This window comes from Microcebus murinus, chromosome 8 (assembly GCF_040939455.1).
Source record: "Microcebus murinus isolate Inina chromosome 8, M.murinus_Inina_mat1.0, whole genome shotgun sequence".
NCBI lineage: Eukaryota > Metazoa > Chordata > Mammalia > Primates > Cheirogaleidae > Microcebus > Microcebus murinus.
In genome coordinates this window covers 65,367,679-65,383,942 of record NC_134111.1, presented here as the reverse complement: position 1 = coordinate 65,383,942, position 16,264 = coordinate 65,367,679, and the positions used below count along the sequence as shown (strand labels likewise).

Genomic DNA, 16,264 nt, shown 5'->3' with positions numbered 1-16,264 from the left:
GTCTGGTGGAATAATGTTTTTGTAATAGATTAGAAAACTTATTTGTTGCTTTGGCAGAATTAAGTTAAGGTATAATCTTTTATGAGACTTTGGCATATGAAAGTACTATTAAGGGGCATATTTTAATATGATTTATATGGAAATACAGTTTATTATAGACAATAAAGGAGCTGCTGGGCTAAAACTAGTATTTTTCCCTCTAAAAGGTAATTAATAAGATGTCTCCAACCTCTCTAAAGATCACACTAAGGCAACTCATGGAGGGGTCTTCAAAGACCTTGCAGGAAGTATTAACTATGGAGTATCGGCTAAGTCAAGCTTGTATGGTAAGATTTTTTTTAAATTGTCATTGTTAGTTATGAAAGTAGTAAGTGTTCATTGTAGAACATGTAAAATACATTCAATATAAACATGAAAATTAAAAATTTTAATACCTGTACATTTACGAAAACACAACAGGCCAGTTAGCTTTAACTGTGTGGAAATACTGCTACCCAGATTTTTATTAAGCCTTTAGATTAATAAACTTACAGACTAAAGGGAATATTTGTTTAATAACCAGCAGGCAGACATTCCTAATATACTTTTTTTTTTTAGAGACAAAGTTTCTCACTGTCATTGTGTTAGAGTGCCCTGGCATCAGCCTAGCTCACAGCAACCTCAAACTCATGGGCTCAAGTGATCCTCCTACCTCAGCGTCCCGAGTAGCTGGGACTACAGGTGTACACCACCACACCTGGCTAATTTTTTCTATTTTTAATAGAGATGAGGTCTCACTCTTGATCAGATTGATATCGAACTTCTCCTCTCAAGCAGTCCTCCTGCCTCAACCTCCCAGAGTGTTAGGATTACAGGTGTGAGCCACCACATCCAGCCCCCTAATATACTTTAATATACTAATATACCCCCAATATACTTTAATGTCTTGAAATAGTTATTAAGATACTTAAAGCATTTCATCTAATTAGAAATAAAGCTCTAGTTGCAGTGTCTTAAACTTACTCTTATAGGATGTAAATGGCAGCTGAGGTCTGTTGAGTGTTTATTATGTGCACGTACTATGCTAGGCACTCTATGTGCATTCTCTCTGTTAAATCTCACAGTAGCTCTAGAAGGATAGGTACTATGATTGTCTCCATGTTACAGATGAGGACACTGTGGCATAGAGAAGTACCCTTCCTAAGGTCATGCAGCTGTTAAGTGGCAGAGACATGGCGTGTGAAGCCAGGCAGTCTTACTCTAGTGCCAGTGCTCTTGGCCACTCTCCTGCATACCTCACACAGTCAGTCCACAGTTCCCATTGCACTTTTAGTGCATTGCCTAGATTGATTGATTCCTTCCTTCATCCTCTCAGCAGACATGTTAATTATGTACCAGGCACTGTGCTAAATGTTAGGGTTATGTTGTTGAATAAGAAAACGGTCCCGAGACCTGAGTGGGAACCTGGGTGGAAACTGCTTTTATAAAAGGTAAACCCTCCCTCTGTTCTCTGGAAGAAAGCCTTTGTTTTAAACCAAAGGTTATGTCTACTGGTTTGCAAACTACATAATAGAATAGCCTCTTTCTTCTAAATTTCTTTTCAGATAACTTTTGCTCATAAATCTTTTAAAGTTTCTCGTATTTTTTAAGTTTCACAGTAAAATATTGGTTAGAAAAGGAATTTTTTAAAGATAGGCAAGTTTGAAAATAGATAGATTTGGCCCTTCAATCTTACACCTGTAATACCAGCACTTTCAGAGGCTGAAGGGGGAAGGATCCCTTGAGGCCAAGAGTTCAAGATCAGACTATGCAACATACTGAAACCCTGTCTCTACAAAAAATAAAAATAAATAGCCGAGTGTGGTGGCGTGAGCATATATAGTTCCAGGTACTCAGGAGACTGAGGCAGAAGGATTACTTGAGCCCAGGAGTTTGAGGCTGCAGTGAGCTGTAATCGTGCCACACTGCACTCTAGTGTAGGGTAACAGACTGACACCTCATCTTTAAAAAAAAAAAAAAAAGTAAAAAACAAACAAAAAAAAACCAGTGCTTCGTTTTCATGGCGTTTAGTCTACTGAGACTGTAAAGAACAAGTAAACAAAATAAGTATAAAATAATTATAAATTGTGGTAAGTGCTCTAAAGGAAACACACAGGGTTGGTAACAGAAGAGAATGATGCCAGGGACAAGAGGGAGTTGGGAGGCAAAGGGAAGCCTGCTTTAAGTAGGTCGGGGAAGACATCTTTGAGATCTGTGACCTAAAGGAGGAGAAATGAGTATGTTGAAAAAGCTTGTTGGGTTTAATAAGGAGTGATTTTATTTTTCATTTGATTTGATTTGCTTTAAGAAGGAAATTATGGCTGAGTGGAGATAGGGAGGGGTTCAAGAGTAGATGTATCAGCTGGCCCATGGTGACACACACATGTAGTCCCAGCTACTCAGGAGGCTGGGGCAGGAGGATTGCTTGAGCCCAGGAGTTTGAGGATGTAATGAGTATGATGATGTCACTGCACTCTTGCCTGGGCAACAGAGCGAGACCTTGTCTCACAAAATAAAAAACAGTGGATGTACAGACCTGACATGAGCTTACTACAGTGATCTAGGAGTAAAATAGTAGTGGTTTAGACTAGAGTAGCATGCTGGCAATGGAGAGAAATAAATTTGAGATAAATGGAAATAGAATTGATAGGATTTGATGATGGATATGAGGGAGAGAATACGTTTAGGAGTTGGAGCTTAGAGGTATGAGTTAGAGATTAAGTCTGAAAGACACTAGCATCAATTAAAAAAATACCTTGGGAATTTGTTTACTAAAGAAGAGTGCTTACTATGTGCTAGGCACTGTTGGACTGAGAATACATAGGTAAACAAAACACACAAGACCCCTACCCTAATGGAACACTTACTGTATAGTGGAGAAATAGACTGTAAAAAAGATAAATACATAAAATATATAGTATATAATTACAAATACTAAGAACAAATAATCAAGGAGGATGGGATATAGAATGTAGACAGAATGACCAGAGGAGACCTCACTGAGATATTCTTTGAGTGAAGATTTTAAAGAAGTGAGGAAGTAAGCCATGCAAGTGTCTGGAAGAAAAACATCCCAGGCAGAGGGGACCACAGGTACAAAGCTCTGAGGCAGGAATGTGCCCACCTGCGTTAGGAATGGTGAGGAGGCTGTGCAGAGGGGTGGAAAGTGAGAGATGAGGCCAGAGAGAGCAATGTAGGGAAGGGCTGTTGTGCAGAGTGTACAGGGCCATGAAGGGGTCTGTAAGGACTTTCGCTTTTGTCCTGAGTAAAATGGAAAGCCACTGGATGGTTTTGAGCAGAGGAATGCCGTGATCTTCTACTTTAACAGAACTGATCACCAAGGTCATGTGTTGAGCACTGAATGGATAAGATCCCATAGAAAGAAAATGAAAGAGACCAGAGCTGAGCCCCGAAGAGCTTCAACATTTTGTGGTGGGATACAGAAAGAGCAGAGGGAGGGGAAAAAAGGACTGAGAGGTAGGAGAACCAGGAGAATGTGGTGTCACAAAGCAGGAGAGAAATGTTTTGGGGAGGAGAGAGTGATGAACATTGTTGAATACTGCCAAAGTGTCTATAGATGAAGTTAGAAGTGTCCTTTGAACTTGACGACACTGAAGTTGTAGGTGTTGTTGGCAAGCCATTTTAGAGGAGTGGTGGTGGCAGATATTTAAGTGCAGTAAGTTGGAGAGGAAGTGAGAAAATGGGATGTGAAGAAGTAGAGACAATATGTGTACACAACTCCTCTTGAAACAGAAATGGGGTAGATGGTGGGACTGTGGAATCAAGTGAGGTTTCTTTTTTATTTTGTAAGATGGAAAGTACCAGAACATCATTGTAAATGGTTGGGAATGATCCAGTAGAGATTGATAATAATAGTTAACATTTGCCGAACACTTGCTATGTGCCGGACACTGTACTGGGATGTGGATTAAAATAATCTGATGATGTTGATATTGCCATTTCATGTAAGGAAATGGGGGGTTAGCAAAACTACTAGCCCAAGGACACATGGTTACTACGTAGTAGAACGAGGATGTGAATCCAGGCATTTGAACTATAAGCACTCAGCTGCTCAGTTGTATTGTCTACATTGATGATGCCAGGAAAAGGAGGACACGTGGATAATCCCTTGAGGAGGCAAGAGGGGATGGGAATTGGAGAGCAGATGAGGACTGGCCTTTGAAAGGGGAATGATTTCTTCCTCCATAGTCATGAAAGGGAAGACAGGTGTAGTTAGCTGCAGGTGTTTTAGTGGTAGGAAGACAAGACTTTGTATCTTGTAGTAAGAGTAGAGTGTGCTCTAGGGGTAGAGCTTAAGAGGGGAGAAAACAGTTTAAATCATTATCTTTGGGAGTGTGGAAGATATCATGGATTGTTCAGTTTTCCATGCCTGTTTGAGATTTGTGATCATGAATTTTAAATGGAACGAGTCACAATTGTATGATTTTCTGTAGCAAGATTTAGCTGCTCAAATGTAGGCAGAGTACATGTTAGGGTTCAGCTGGTGCTGGGATTTCTGATATCCCACTCTCTGAATGTCATGGTTCAGGTTGTGGCCATGAGAGTGGGAGGCTGAAGTGGGTGGAGGAGAGAGATGATCACCAGGAATAAGAATACCTAGAAATTACTCCCCTTTAATCTCAATTTTCTTTCAGGGAGGTCATGACTTTGGTGAAGGCGTTAGAGCTGGTAAGTGACAAATAGTTGTGTTTCCTTCCTGGCTATTAGGGAAATAGATTTGTGAGCATGTACTATTATTAATTAAAGATGATAAAGGTTGCACATCTCATATCCAAAAATCTGAAATCTTAAACGCTCCAGAATCCAAAAATTTTTGAGTGTTGACATGACACTCAAAGGACATACCCATTGGAGCATAAGTATGATGCAAGTATTCCAAAATCTGAAACACTTCTGGTCCCAAGCATTTTGGACAAGGGATAATCAACCTTATTATTTATTTTTAAATAGTTATTTTATTTATAGTTATTAAATAGTTATAGTTATTAAGTTGTTATTTTTAGTGAAATCAAACCTTTATAAAGTTTGCAAAATTGTGTGTTTTTAAAAAATATTACCATCTGGCATATGAGGCAAGATCAGTCCTTGAAACTACTATTATTTAAAAAAATTCACATACTGTGGCACTGCTCCCTAATTTATATGCTAAGAGGTAATTCTGCTTCTATGATAATTCTGCACCTCTGATAAGTGCAGTGTAAATTTGGGAACTCATCCTGCTACTGAGGCTTTTAAAACATGCATTTATTCCCCTGCAAAAAGCCCTCAAGTCTCCTACCCTTCCTCCCTGTTTTGTCCTGGCCTGGCAAAATCAAGCAATGGTTAAACCCTATTATCCACCTTCTTGCCTGTACTTGAGCAGTTAAACATTGCTGGGGGAAAAACATATGACATAATTAGTAACATTTGCTGATGTTCTTATTAATACTTTCCATTTTTGCTTATTTTCAAAGTCAGAATATTTAGAGAAAGCAAGTGGTTGCTTTTTTCTAGCAAACTTGTAACAAATCCTTTTTATGTGTAACACATATGCCTATATAGAGCTGTTATTTATATATATAAAACAAGTTATTTCCTTCTATATGCACTTTGCATATCTAATTTAATTATGTTTTTATTAATCATATTAATATAGTACAGACTCTGGTTATACTTTTTTGTCTGAATAAAAGGTTACGTTCTCTGAGCTCTAAGCTTTTATGAACACCAATCACATGATATATGAAAAATAAGCACTTAATTCAAACCCTTTTAGAAGACACATGGGGTTGAGTCAGAGGCTGGTTTTACTTGGTTTTATAGAAAAAGTAAAATATGCATTTTTCCCACTAATCTCTGCAAATTCTTGATGCATGCAGATTATAGCCTAGACCTCTAATTTTAGGGAACTTGTATGGGGCTTGGGTTATATTGCTAAAGTATTCATTATATGTTATAACAGTACTTCTTAATAAAGAAAGGTATTGTTTTCAGGTAAGTACTCTCAGTTATTTTAAGGAAAAAGTTAAAACCAAGAAGCACCAAAGTTCTGATTCATAAAGCAAGTGCTTATCATGCTACTTTTTAATGAAGATAAAATATATTGCCTCCTCTTTCAGCATAGCCTGTTTATTCAGAAAGCAATATCCTGTGTAAAACTGTTTAGTGTTCTTACATAATCAAATGTTTGCTATGATTTGCTAATTATAAAAATGTGTTAGCATATCAAATAAAATAAGCTAGCAAATTAGGGAAATAGTTATTAAAAATTCTTACTCTTAACATCTACAGCAAACTACTTCTGGTATAGAAGAAAATGGGCTATTTTAGTAGAGCCTAGATAGTTACCAAATGGAGTTTGAATGGGTATCTTGGGAGACCTTCTGAAAAACTTGAGCTGCCTACATGGCAAGAACTTAAGCTATATCTATTTTAGCTAAAAAAATTTTGTTTGCTTGAAATAAAATAACATAGATTTGATTAATATTCTCTTTTTTTTTTTGCTCTTCATTGGGATCTCAAGGAGGTAGATCGTATTGGCCAGAACACTTAAAGAGGAAGAGATTCTTGTGGAAAGAATGTCCTTTGCTCTTTGTTTATACTGACCAGTGAATATATAAAACTTTCAAATTGGTAGGGATCAGAACATCAGTGTTTAATATCACCACTGAGCCAATACCAGAATCTCATAGTATAGGCAGCCAAACCTTAAAAACCTCCAGTATCACATTTAATTGCATATAAGCTTCCTTCTGCCTACCAAGGCAGTCTTCCTTCCTTGGATTCCATCCTGCTGCTTTTTAACTATTTAGCCTTTGAATGCTAAATTAGATTTTCCTATTTCACTATAGTGTTTGCATATTTAAATATTTCCATTCTTTGCAAGAATTATGTACATTTTAAGCATGGTTGGAAATTTGCTGCTACAACCATACCTTTAAAAAAAAAAGTTTTGAGATAATTGTAGATTCACAGGCAGTTGTAAGAAATAATATAAGAGATCCTGCATACCCCCCACCTCATTTCCAAAATAACATATGTGTAACTACAGTATAGTTTCACAACCAGGAAATGGACGTTGCCCTCCCTGTAATAAGAGAGGTTACAAACTGTCTCAGACTTACAATCCTGTGGGGATACTATGTGGCTGCACTAAGTGATGACTACACTGAAATAGGAGAAATAAAAGGTTTTGTGATGACCTGAAGGTGGTTGACTTTTAAACTCAGAGCTGTCTGAACTGGAGTATTCAGCAGAACCACAATATCCACATTTAATTATGTATAAAGTCCCCTTCTCTCTACCTTAAGTGATTAATTTTCCTGCCATACCCAATGTGTGGAGGAGGATAGGTGGCTCATCTGGGACCTCTGCCCTCTGCTGCCTTCCTTTTAAACCACACCAACTCTGGTGTTAGCTGTTTTGTAACATGGAGGTTTCATTTACGATTTTATTTGAAGAAGAATAAAGAGTTCTAATGTTTCAACTGCTGGATTAGTTAAGTAGGCTTTATTAAAGCTAGATGTGAGGCTTAGAAAGTTAGAAAATATTCACACCAGTCATGAAAAGTATAATGCTATCTATACAAATTCCTTGGGGGTTTAATTTAAAAGAAAAATAGAATATATGCAAAAACTTTGGGTGAAAAAAGTGCTATATAAAAAATATGCCTAGTACAAGGTAGTTTCTGTCAATTCAGTAATTAAAATCTGGTAATACAAGAGAGAAATGTACTGACATCTGTATCTTCTCTTGACAGTTTTAATTGATAAAGACCAGAGTCCAAAGTGGAAACCAGCTGATCTAAAAGGAGTTACTGATGAAGATGTGAATAATCACTTTAAGTCTCTAGGAAGTAGTGATTTGAAGTTTTGAGGTGATTGGCCTTTTCCAGGTATATTTTGGAGCAGTGGTTGGCAAACTACAGCATATGGGCCAAATCTAACTTACTGCCTGTTTTTATATAGCTTGCAAGCTAAGAATGGTTTATGTATTTTAAAATAGTTGGGAAAAGAATCAGAAATTAATATTTTATGATTTGTGAAACTTACATGAAATTTAGATATCAGAGTTCACAAATAAAGCTTTATTAGAACATAGCTATCCTCATGTTTTACATATTATCTGTTGCTACTTTGAATTGAGTAGTTACAACAGAGATTGGATGGCCTACAAAGCCTAAAATATTCACTGTCTGGTTCTTGTCTGAAAGAGTTTGCCAACCCCTATTTTAAAAGATGGGAAAATTCAAAGGTCATTAAAGATTCTCTTGAGTTAGTATATCTAATTGAAATGGGAACTATGTGTGGCTTTTGGTAGTGGTTTATATGTTGATTAAATAAACTTAGGTATAGATTATCAAAAATACGCTGAAAGGTTTTTTGGGGATACTGTGTTAATGCCTCATAGAATTTCCTCCATATATAAGAGTGTATTTTTAAATAGTTGGGTTACTGTAGCAGAAGAGCTCCTTTTATAAACATTAGAAATCTTGGGCAAAGAGAAAAGGTTTTTATGAAGCTATCTCTCTAGTATGATTAACTCATCCTTTGCCTTCATGTAATCAGAATACCTTCTCAGGGTAAAAGTGAAAGCATTATTTCTTGTTATTTGCAACATTTGTTACTCTGGCATAATGAGAAATTAGGAAACTGCCCATCTCTAAGATAGAGACATTCTGCTTTTTGTAATTTACATCAGACTTATGTGTGATAAATTAATTGTACTTACATAATGTGCAAATCAGGGGAAAATATTAATTGAAAAGACTTGTTCAAAATATAGCTTCAATAATTGGTATTGTTGACAAGTGTTTTTTAAAGGTATACAAGAAACTGCAAGATGTTATAGACCCAAAGTTCTAGGTAAGAGTAATTTTTAAAGGTCAGTTAATCATTTATTTTGTAACTTGTTATAGTTTATCCTTCATCTCATACCCCTTAGAAACTAATAAACTTTGGGTTTGTAAGAACAAAAAGCCAACAGAGCTGAAAGATAAATAAAAGATTATTTCCTGTACCCTTCTTATAAAGGAGAAAATTGCATTGCAGCCCAGAAGATATTTGTTTACATTTTCTCAGTTCTTAATCTATTTTACATGAAGCATTTTCCTTCTGAAAAATTCAGGAACAGATCTGGAGTAAAGATGCCATGATATTGAACATGTTTTCATGTATATTCTTAAAACTCCTAAACTGGACCTGAATGATCCAAGAAATTATTTGTATAAATGGATTTTTATTCACTTTCACATTTGTTATCAATGCACAAAATGTGTTTTTTATGTTAAAAGATTTGAAAGTATAATGTGTAATGTTTAAAAGTATTTGCCTTTAGTTAAATAAGAACTCATAGCTAGTTAATTGCAACTGGACTTTTATTGTACAGTTACAAAAAACGTTTTCACAAAAATATTTGGAAAAAATATACCACTTCATAGCTAAGTCCTACAGAGAAAAGAATCTGTTAATAAAACTTGAGTTTTATAAATTAACATGTAGGTAGTACTTCTGAGCCCATTGTGCCATGGAAGACATGTCCTATTTGGTCATTCAAATGTAGAAGGAGGGCATTATGATTAAGCAAACAAAGCATTTGTTAAAACTTTGCTTTTAAATTGCTATTTCTTGACATTACTTACGAAGTATCTGTAACTTTTGATTTTTAAAACTATGTAATACAAAAGTATACTTTCCTCATCTCATAAAATGTCAATGATCTCAAGTAGGATATGAGTATTATGCTACTTTATTCATTCAGTGTGTCTGTTTTTAATACTAATAAGGCAGTTTGACACAAAATATTCCTGTGGGACTAAGATGATAATTGTTTTTTGTCCCCTTCAAAATTGTGCTTTAAGTGCTAACAATCACAGGCAGTTTGTTTGCAAAGAACTGATAAGGCAACTAAAAGTGGAGAATTCTTGGATCAAAGGCATGTAACTGAAATGTAACAACTGCGAAAGGCAGCAGGGAAGCATGTTTGTGGGGTTAGGTAAGTCTCTGTAAATAAGGAATTGGCACTTTTATTTTCTCTGGTAATCTGTTTCCACAGTTGCCACCTGGAGGTTCTTTGTTGTGCTGGTAGAGGGTCACTTGCCCTTACACTAAATGTTCCAAATGTTTGCCTTTCCAGTAGCTAAAAATTCTTTCGGTCTTCTATGCTATGTTTCCTTCCCTCTCAATAGACCTACTTTTTTATTCATAAAAGACCTTTAAAATGAAGTAAACCAATATTTCAATATAAACATATAACAGAAGGCTAATTATCCTATCAAAGATATTCTTATCCATCTTGTCATTAGGTCAAACTATATTGTGATGAGATGACTATCATATATAGTACAAATTTGTTTTTTTAGCTCCCACCTGCCCCCAACTTGGTTTATCTATTAGTTGATTATGCAAGTCTTGTAGTTGCTTGTTCATTCACTGGCATATAGTGCAGCATATATTTCAAAGATAAGTCTCTTGGAAATATTGTACGCAAGATATACTCTATTAAAATATTATTCAGGGGCGCAAGAGTGGGTTCTCAGTGACAAAACTATACTGGCATAGCTGCTGAGAGAGGGTAGCAACAGGGATTAGACTTCTTGCTAGATATGGATCTGCAAGGCATCCCTGTTACACCCATGGGAGCTAAGGGCCCAGGGCAGAGAAGGAACCTGAAGTTGAAATGTTTAGATATAACCAACACCTGCTAGTCACTATCCCTGTGTATACTGACAAATTTAATGGGACCTGCTGCTTTATGTGGCTCTGTGTCCTCACCATAATACTTACTATTCCACATACCTAATTATATCTTTTAAACATAGCAAATAACCTTCCAGCAAATATCCTGACATGAGATATAAAATGAATGAAAAACCACCACATGTAAGCTTTTGTCTGAGGAAACACTCAAAAACCTAAACTTCTCTTCATGACCTGGAAATGTTTTATACTTATGGGAAACTTTGTGCCCTTAGCCTGATGATTTCAGATCCTTATATGAAGAGGAATGGTTGCTTTTCTATAAGTTGCTAGACTGAAAGTACAGTGGGACAGTGTAAATCCTGGGACTAGATAGAATTAAAGTTGAATGATGAGGTGTCCAGCGGCACATCACTCATTTCAAATAACTTTGCTCGTGTAACTTAGGGAATTCACTCTGATGGTGGGTTTCAAAGTATTGCTAAAATTAAAGGTAGCATTCCTACCTGCTTATGATTTCATATACGTATTTATCTCATTAAAAAGGTCAAGCCTTTTTCTGCCTCCTTTTAGATTTCAATAACAATGGTGTATTAATAAAAGGATCTAACATACGGAGGCTTAATTTCCATTTAAACTCAATGTGTAGCAAATCTTGATGAAAAGATTATTCTAGAAGCTCAGTCCCAATTTTCCTACAAGTTATATCTTCCCCACAATTTTTTAAATCACCTATCTTTAATCAATATTTAATCCTTTTAAAAAGTATGTGTGTGTTGCAACAGTAATAAGAAAAAGGAAAGACTTCCCCTTCCCTGAAAGATAGCCAGATTCATCAAACTAGTATGGCAGATGGCTATAAATGTCTTATAGGCATGTATTACCACTAAAAAAAATCATGAATACTCTCCTCGAAAAGAGTGTTCTGTCTTGTAATACAATTATAAATACTCATGCATTATCTGGGCCCATACTCCAGCCCTCTGTATCAGAGGCAGTAAAACTTATATACAGTTAGTACTGATGCCAGGTTTTGCTTTCTACTTTGCAGGTAGGCTGCTTATTTTTAAGATTTACTGGATTGCTGTTTATAAAAGGTACCCATACTTGTTTTCTTTGTATGGTTATATCACTGGGCTTCTTATTAATTCAATGCAATAAATATTAATGTTATGGCTTCTGTAAATCATTATCTTTTTAAGATGGTTTTATATGCAATGTCTTAAGTCATCCAGTAACAGCTGTAGCTGTTTAGGGCCCTGAAGTTCAAGGTTGGTGGTTATGCTTTTCATCTATAAAAATAAATAAATTATTAAAGACAGGGTTCAAGGTGGACCACTTCTACATGGGTTGCTTTCTAATGCTGGATCATTTGTGTTAAGAAGTGGAGATCCTGACACAAATGGTTTTGACAAATGATACCCACTGCTGATCTCTAGGGCTTACGTGCCATTTTCTTGCTAAGGCATTTTGAGAAAACTCTATATCTGGGGTTTTTTTGGGGGTGTGAATTAACAGAAATTTTATTTTAAAGGAGTGTCTTTAGCCATTTGGAACTTGGGGGCACTTATTATTCCTCAGCATTTTCTTTGGTGATATCATTACTGCCTCAGGAAGAAAGTGCTGTGACATACAGCTGATTACCAGGTGCCATAGGACTTCTGTTCAGCCCTTAACCCAAGCCCGGAGAGAAAGTGCTGTCAACATAGAACTGCTTAAAACATATTTCATCTTAGGTATTCTTACACAAGTGATATTATTATCATAGACATGTTTTACAACCAGATGGAGTTATTTGTAGTTATTCACACCAGTTTTTGCTTTTTTTCCATGTATTTAAGCTAGCACCAACTATATATGCATTCAAGAAAGTGTCATCATCCTACAGCATCATCAGGCTCCTCACACTCGATGTATGGGATGTCATAGTACGTGATGTTATTGAATGCCCATTGGTTCAAGGCATCACGCAAGATTTCCTGGGACAGGCGGTGTGCATATTCAAGGATCACAGGATTGATCCCCGAGGGTTGCTGCACTTCTTCTTTGACAGTAATTGAAGAAGGCATCCTAGGTAGAAGTCTCCCTCCTGGCATAAAGCTTTCTCCACTCTCACGCTGCTTCTCATCTTCAAAGGGCGTAGGAAATGGGAAAGTTTGCTTTGATTTCATACAGCCCATGTTACAAAGAGCTTTGACTAATGAAGGAAAGCAGTAGCAATAACTATTTCAGTAGCATCTTTAGAAAGCAAGACAGTTCATCCACGTGATGTTGACCAATGCTTTCCCTCTCCGGGTCACTTCAGTAATCGATGTTTTCTTTCAAAACTCTTCACGTGTAGTGTTTATCTGTCAAGAAAAGGGAGGTTTCATTTTAAAGTTATGGAATGCAAAATAATGTAACAACAGCTTTATCTTATCAATAGAAAAAGATAATCACTCAACAAATAAAGATCTTGAAAACTTTATAAAACTGCAAACAATTAAGCTTTTTCTAGCTTAGATTTATTTATCTATACCAAGGGTCAGCAAATAGCTCTTGGATCAAATTCCAGCAGCCTGTTTTTGTAAATAAAGTTTATTAGAACACAGGCATGCTAATTTGTTTACATACTGTCTGTGGTTGCTTTCATGCTACAGTGGCAGAATTGAATAGTTGTGACAGACCATGTGGCCCACAAAGCTTCTAATATTTACTGTCTGGCCCTTTACAGAAGATGTTTGCTGACCCCTGATCTATACTGCCAAAGGAAATCAGCATATCAAAATTTCCTCCTGTCCCAAACTTCAATTAGAGTCAGGCTTTCTCCCCTGGTATGATATTTACAACTCAAAGAGTAGCAAAAAATGATGGCTTTTACACTAGTGCCAACTCTAAACAACACAGGTTAGACATAGCAAAGGCACCTATTTTTTCTTATGAATTCTCTATGAAAATAAATGAAAAGCTCAGATTAAAATAAGCTTAAAGATTTTTTCCTCCTAAATATCTCATTCTTACCCTTGTTTGGTGTTTGGATGGTAAGTGGGCTACAATGCTTGTGATGTTCCTTCTAACCTTTCCCAAGTGGTGTTGCCACTGAATGAACTTCTCTTAAGAAAGGACTTAAAACAGTATCATGATTTACCATAGTATCTATTTTGTACTATGAGGGATGGTTAAGGGAATTGGACATAGTTAACCTGAAAAATTTACTTAAAAAAGTCAGTGAAATCAGAATATCCTGTATTTTCTGCGATCTTTGGTTTTGCAAAAGCAGCTTTTTCTTAAGTAGTGCCAGATTTGTACTTTCACCCCAAAATAATTTTAAACCCAAACAAAATATGTCAGCAGGTATTTTCAGGCATTGAACCTGAAACAGGCAACGCAAGACTGATTCCTAAGAAGGGACACACAAGATGTTAAATCCCACAATTGATCGTCCTATGGTTCTGCTTGGGGGTATCTTCCAGCATTATCACGGGGAGGTTGAGCGGCAATTCTAAGTTGAAGATGCAGAGGTTTCGGTTACTGAAGCAACTGGAATTTATAAGACAGTTCAAGAGAAAAGAGAACCTTGGGGAGGGAGGCAGAAATTTGCGTGGTACTTGTTTGTGGGGTGGGATGTGCATATGCAGGATAAGGATCTATAAGACCTATATAAGATCTTATATAAGATCTATATATAACCTATATAAGATCTATAAGGATCTATAAGCAAAAAATTACTTGTTCTGAGACTTAGAGTTGAACAGTGATACCAGAAGTTATACAGTATTGGGAATCCTTGGAGTTTCAGCCAGAGTGGAGAAATCTCATTGAACATTTAAGGCTTTTAGTTACTAAGAAATGTGACACCATCCTAGGAGTCGGGAGCATACTTTAGAGCAGGGGTTGGCAAATGTTTTCTTAAAGGGCTAGAGAGCATATAACTTAGGTTTGTGAATCATATTGCTATACACTGAATGTTTATGCCCCCCTCCCCATATGTTGAAATCCCAACCCCAGAGAGCTCCCTTGTCCCCACCATCATGTGAGAACACTGAGAAGCTGGCCATATATGAACCAGGAAGTGGGCTCTCACCAAATATGCCAGTTCCTTCATATTGGACTTCCTAGCCTATAAAACTATGAGAAATAACTTTATGTTGTTTACAAACACCTAGTTTATGGTATTTTGTTACAGTGGCCTGAATGGGCTAAGGCACATATGGTCTACTTCACAACTATTGAGCTCTGATGTTGTAGCACAAAAGTAGCCACAGAAAATATATAAACAAATGGGTGTGACTATATTCCAATAAAATTTCATTTACAAAAACAGCCAGCTAGCCTATGAGCCATATTCTACTAAATTCGAATAGAAATAGTCCCACTCTAAAACAATAAAAGATAACATGATCCAGACTCGCTACAAGGTATTATTCACAATGTCTATAAATCAATAAAAAAACTGCCATATAAAGAAGCAAGAAAATGTGAGCCACAATCAAGAAAAAAAATAGAACTTCAAGGTACCTATTTAAATATACTAGAACATAAAGGAAAAAACAATTATAGTGAACAAATAATGTCAGAGAAATGGAAACTAAAATAAAAATGAAAACCTAGAACTAAAATGTACAATATCTGAAATGAAAAATTGATTGTATGGGTTATTGAATATTACAAATGAAAAGATTCATGAACTTGAATATAAATATAAATCTATAGATTTGCCCAATCTGAAAACTGGGAGAAAAGGTTCTTAAAAATTGAACAGAGGCCGGGCGCTGTGGCTCACGCCTGTAATCCTAGCTCTTGGGAGGCCGAGGCGGGCGGATTGCTCAAGGTCAGGAGTTCAAAACCAGCCTGAGCAAGAGCGAGACCCCGTCTCTACTATAAATAGAAAGAAATTAATTGGCCAACTGATATATATATAAAAAAAAAAAAAATTAGCCGGGCATGGTGGCGCATGCCTGTAGTCCCAGCTACCCGGGAGGCTGAGGCAGGAGGATCGCTTGAGCCCAGGAGTTTGAGGTTGCTGTGAGCTAGGCTGACGCCACGGCACTCACTCTAGCCTGGACAACAAAGTGAGACTCTGTCTCAAAAAAAAAAAAAAAAAAAAAACAAACAAACAAACAAAAAAAAATTGAACAGAGCAACCACTAAAGAGGTAATGCAAGTATGACTTACAATGAGGAATTAGGGAAAAAAAATGGGACAATTAGAAAACAAATAGCAAAATGACTACCTTCCATATAAGAAAATTATTTGAAAAGAAATGGACTAAAAATAACCACTGAAAGGGAGAGATGATCAGACTAGTTAAAAAACAAGATCTAAACCACACAAATATAGTCAACTGATCTTTGGCAAAAGCAATATAATGGAAGAAAGACAGTCTTTTCACTAAATAGTAGTTCTGGAACAACTGAATATCCACATACCAAAAAAAATAGACACAGATCTTAACACCCTTCACAAAAAATAACTCAAAATAGATCACAGACCTATTAATAAATATAAAACACAAAACTATACCACTCCTAGAAAATAACACAGGAGAAAATCTAGATGACCTTGGGTTG

At 36.3% G+C, this 16,264-nt stretch overlaps 2 protein-coding genes across 2 annotated transcripts in view; one reads left to right on the top strand and one right to left on the bottom strand.

Annotated features, from left to right (window-relative positions):
- The window catches only part of HIBCH (3-hydroxyisobutyryl-CoA hydrolase), a 63,939-nt gene extending 55,822 nt beyond the window's left edge, over window positions 1-8,117 (top strand). Inside the window, exons 12-14 of the mRNA XM_012776877.3 lie at window positions 207-326; window positions 4,674-4,707; window positions 7,778-8,117. Of these exons, the coding sequence (XP_012632331.1) occupies window positions 207-326; window positions 4,674-4,707; window positions 7,778-7,893 (270 nt within the window). The 3' untranslated portion in view covers window positions 7,894-8,117. The remainder of the gene's footprint in view (window positions 1-206; window positions 327-4,673; window positions 4,708-7,777) is intronic.
- Window positions 8,118-12,529: 4,412 nt separating this feature from the next.
- The window catches only part of AKAP19 (A-kinase anchoring protein 19), a 45,710-nt gene continuing 41,975 nt past the window's right edge, over window positions 12,530-16,264 (bottom strand). The window contains exon 2 of the mRNA XM_012776878.3: window positions 12,530-13,063. Coding sequence (XP_012632332.1) covers window positions 12,593-12,895 — 303 coding nt within the window. The 5' untranslated portion in view covers window positions 12,896-13,063 and the 3' untranslated portion in view covers window positions 12,530-12,592. The remainder of the gene's footprint in view (window positions 13,064-16,264) is intronic.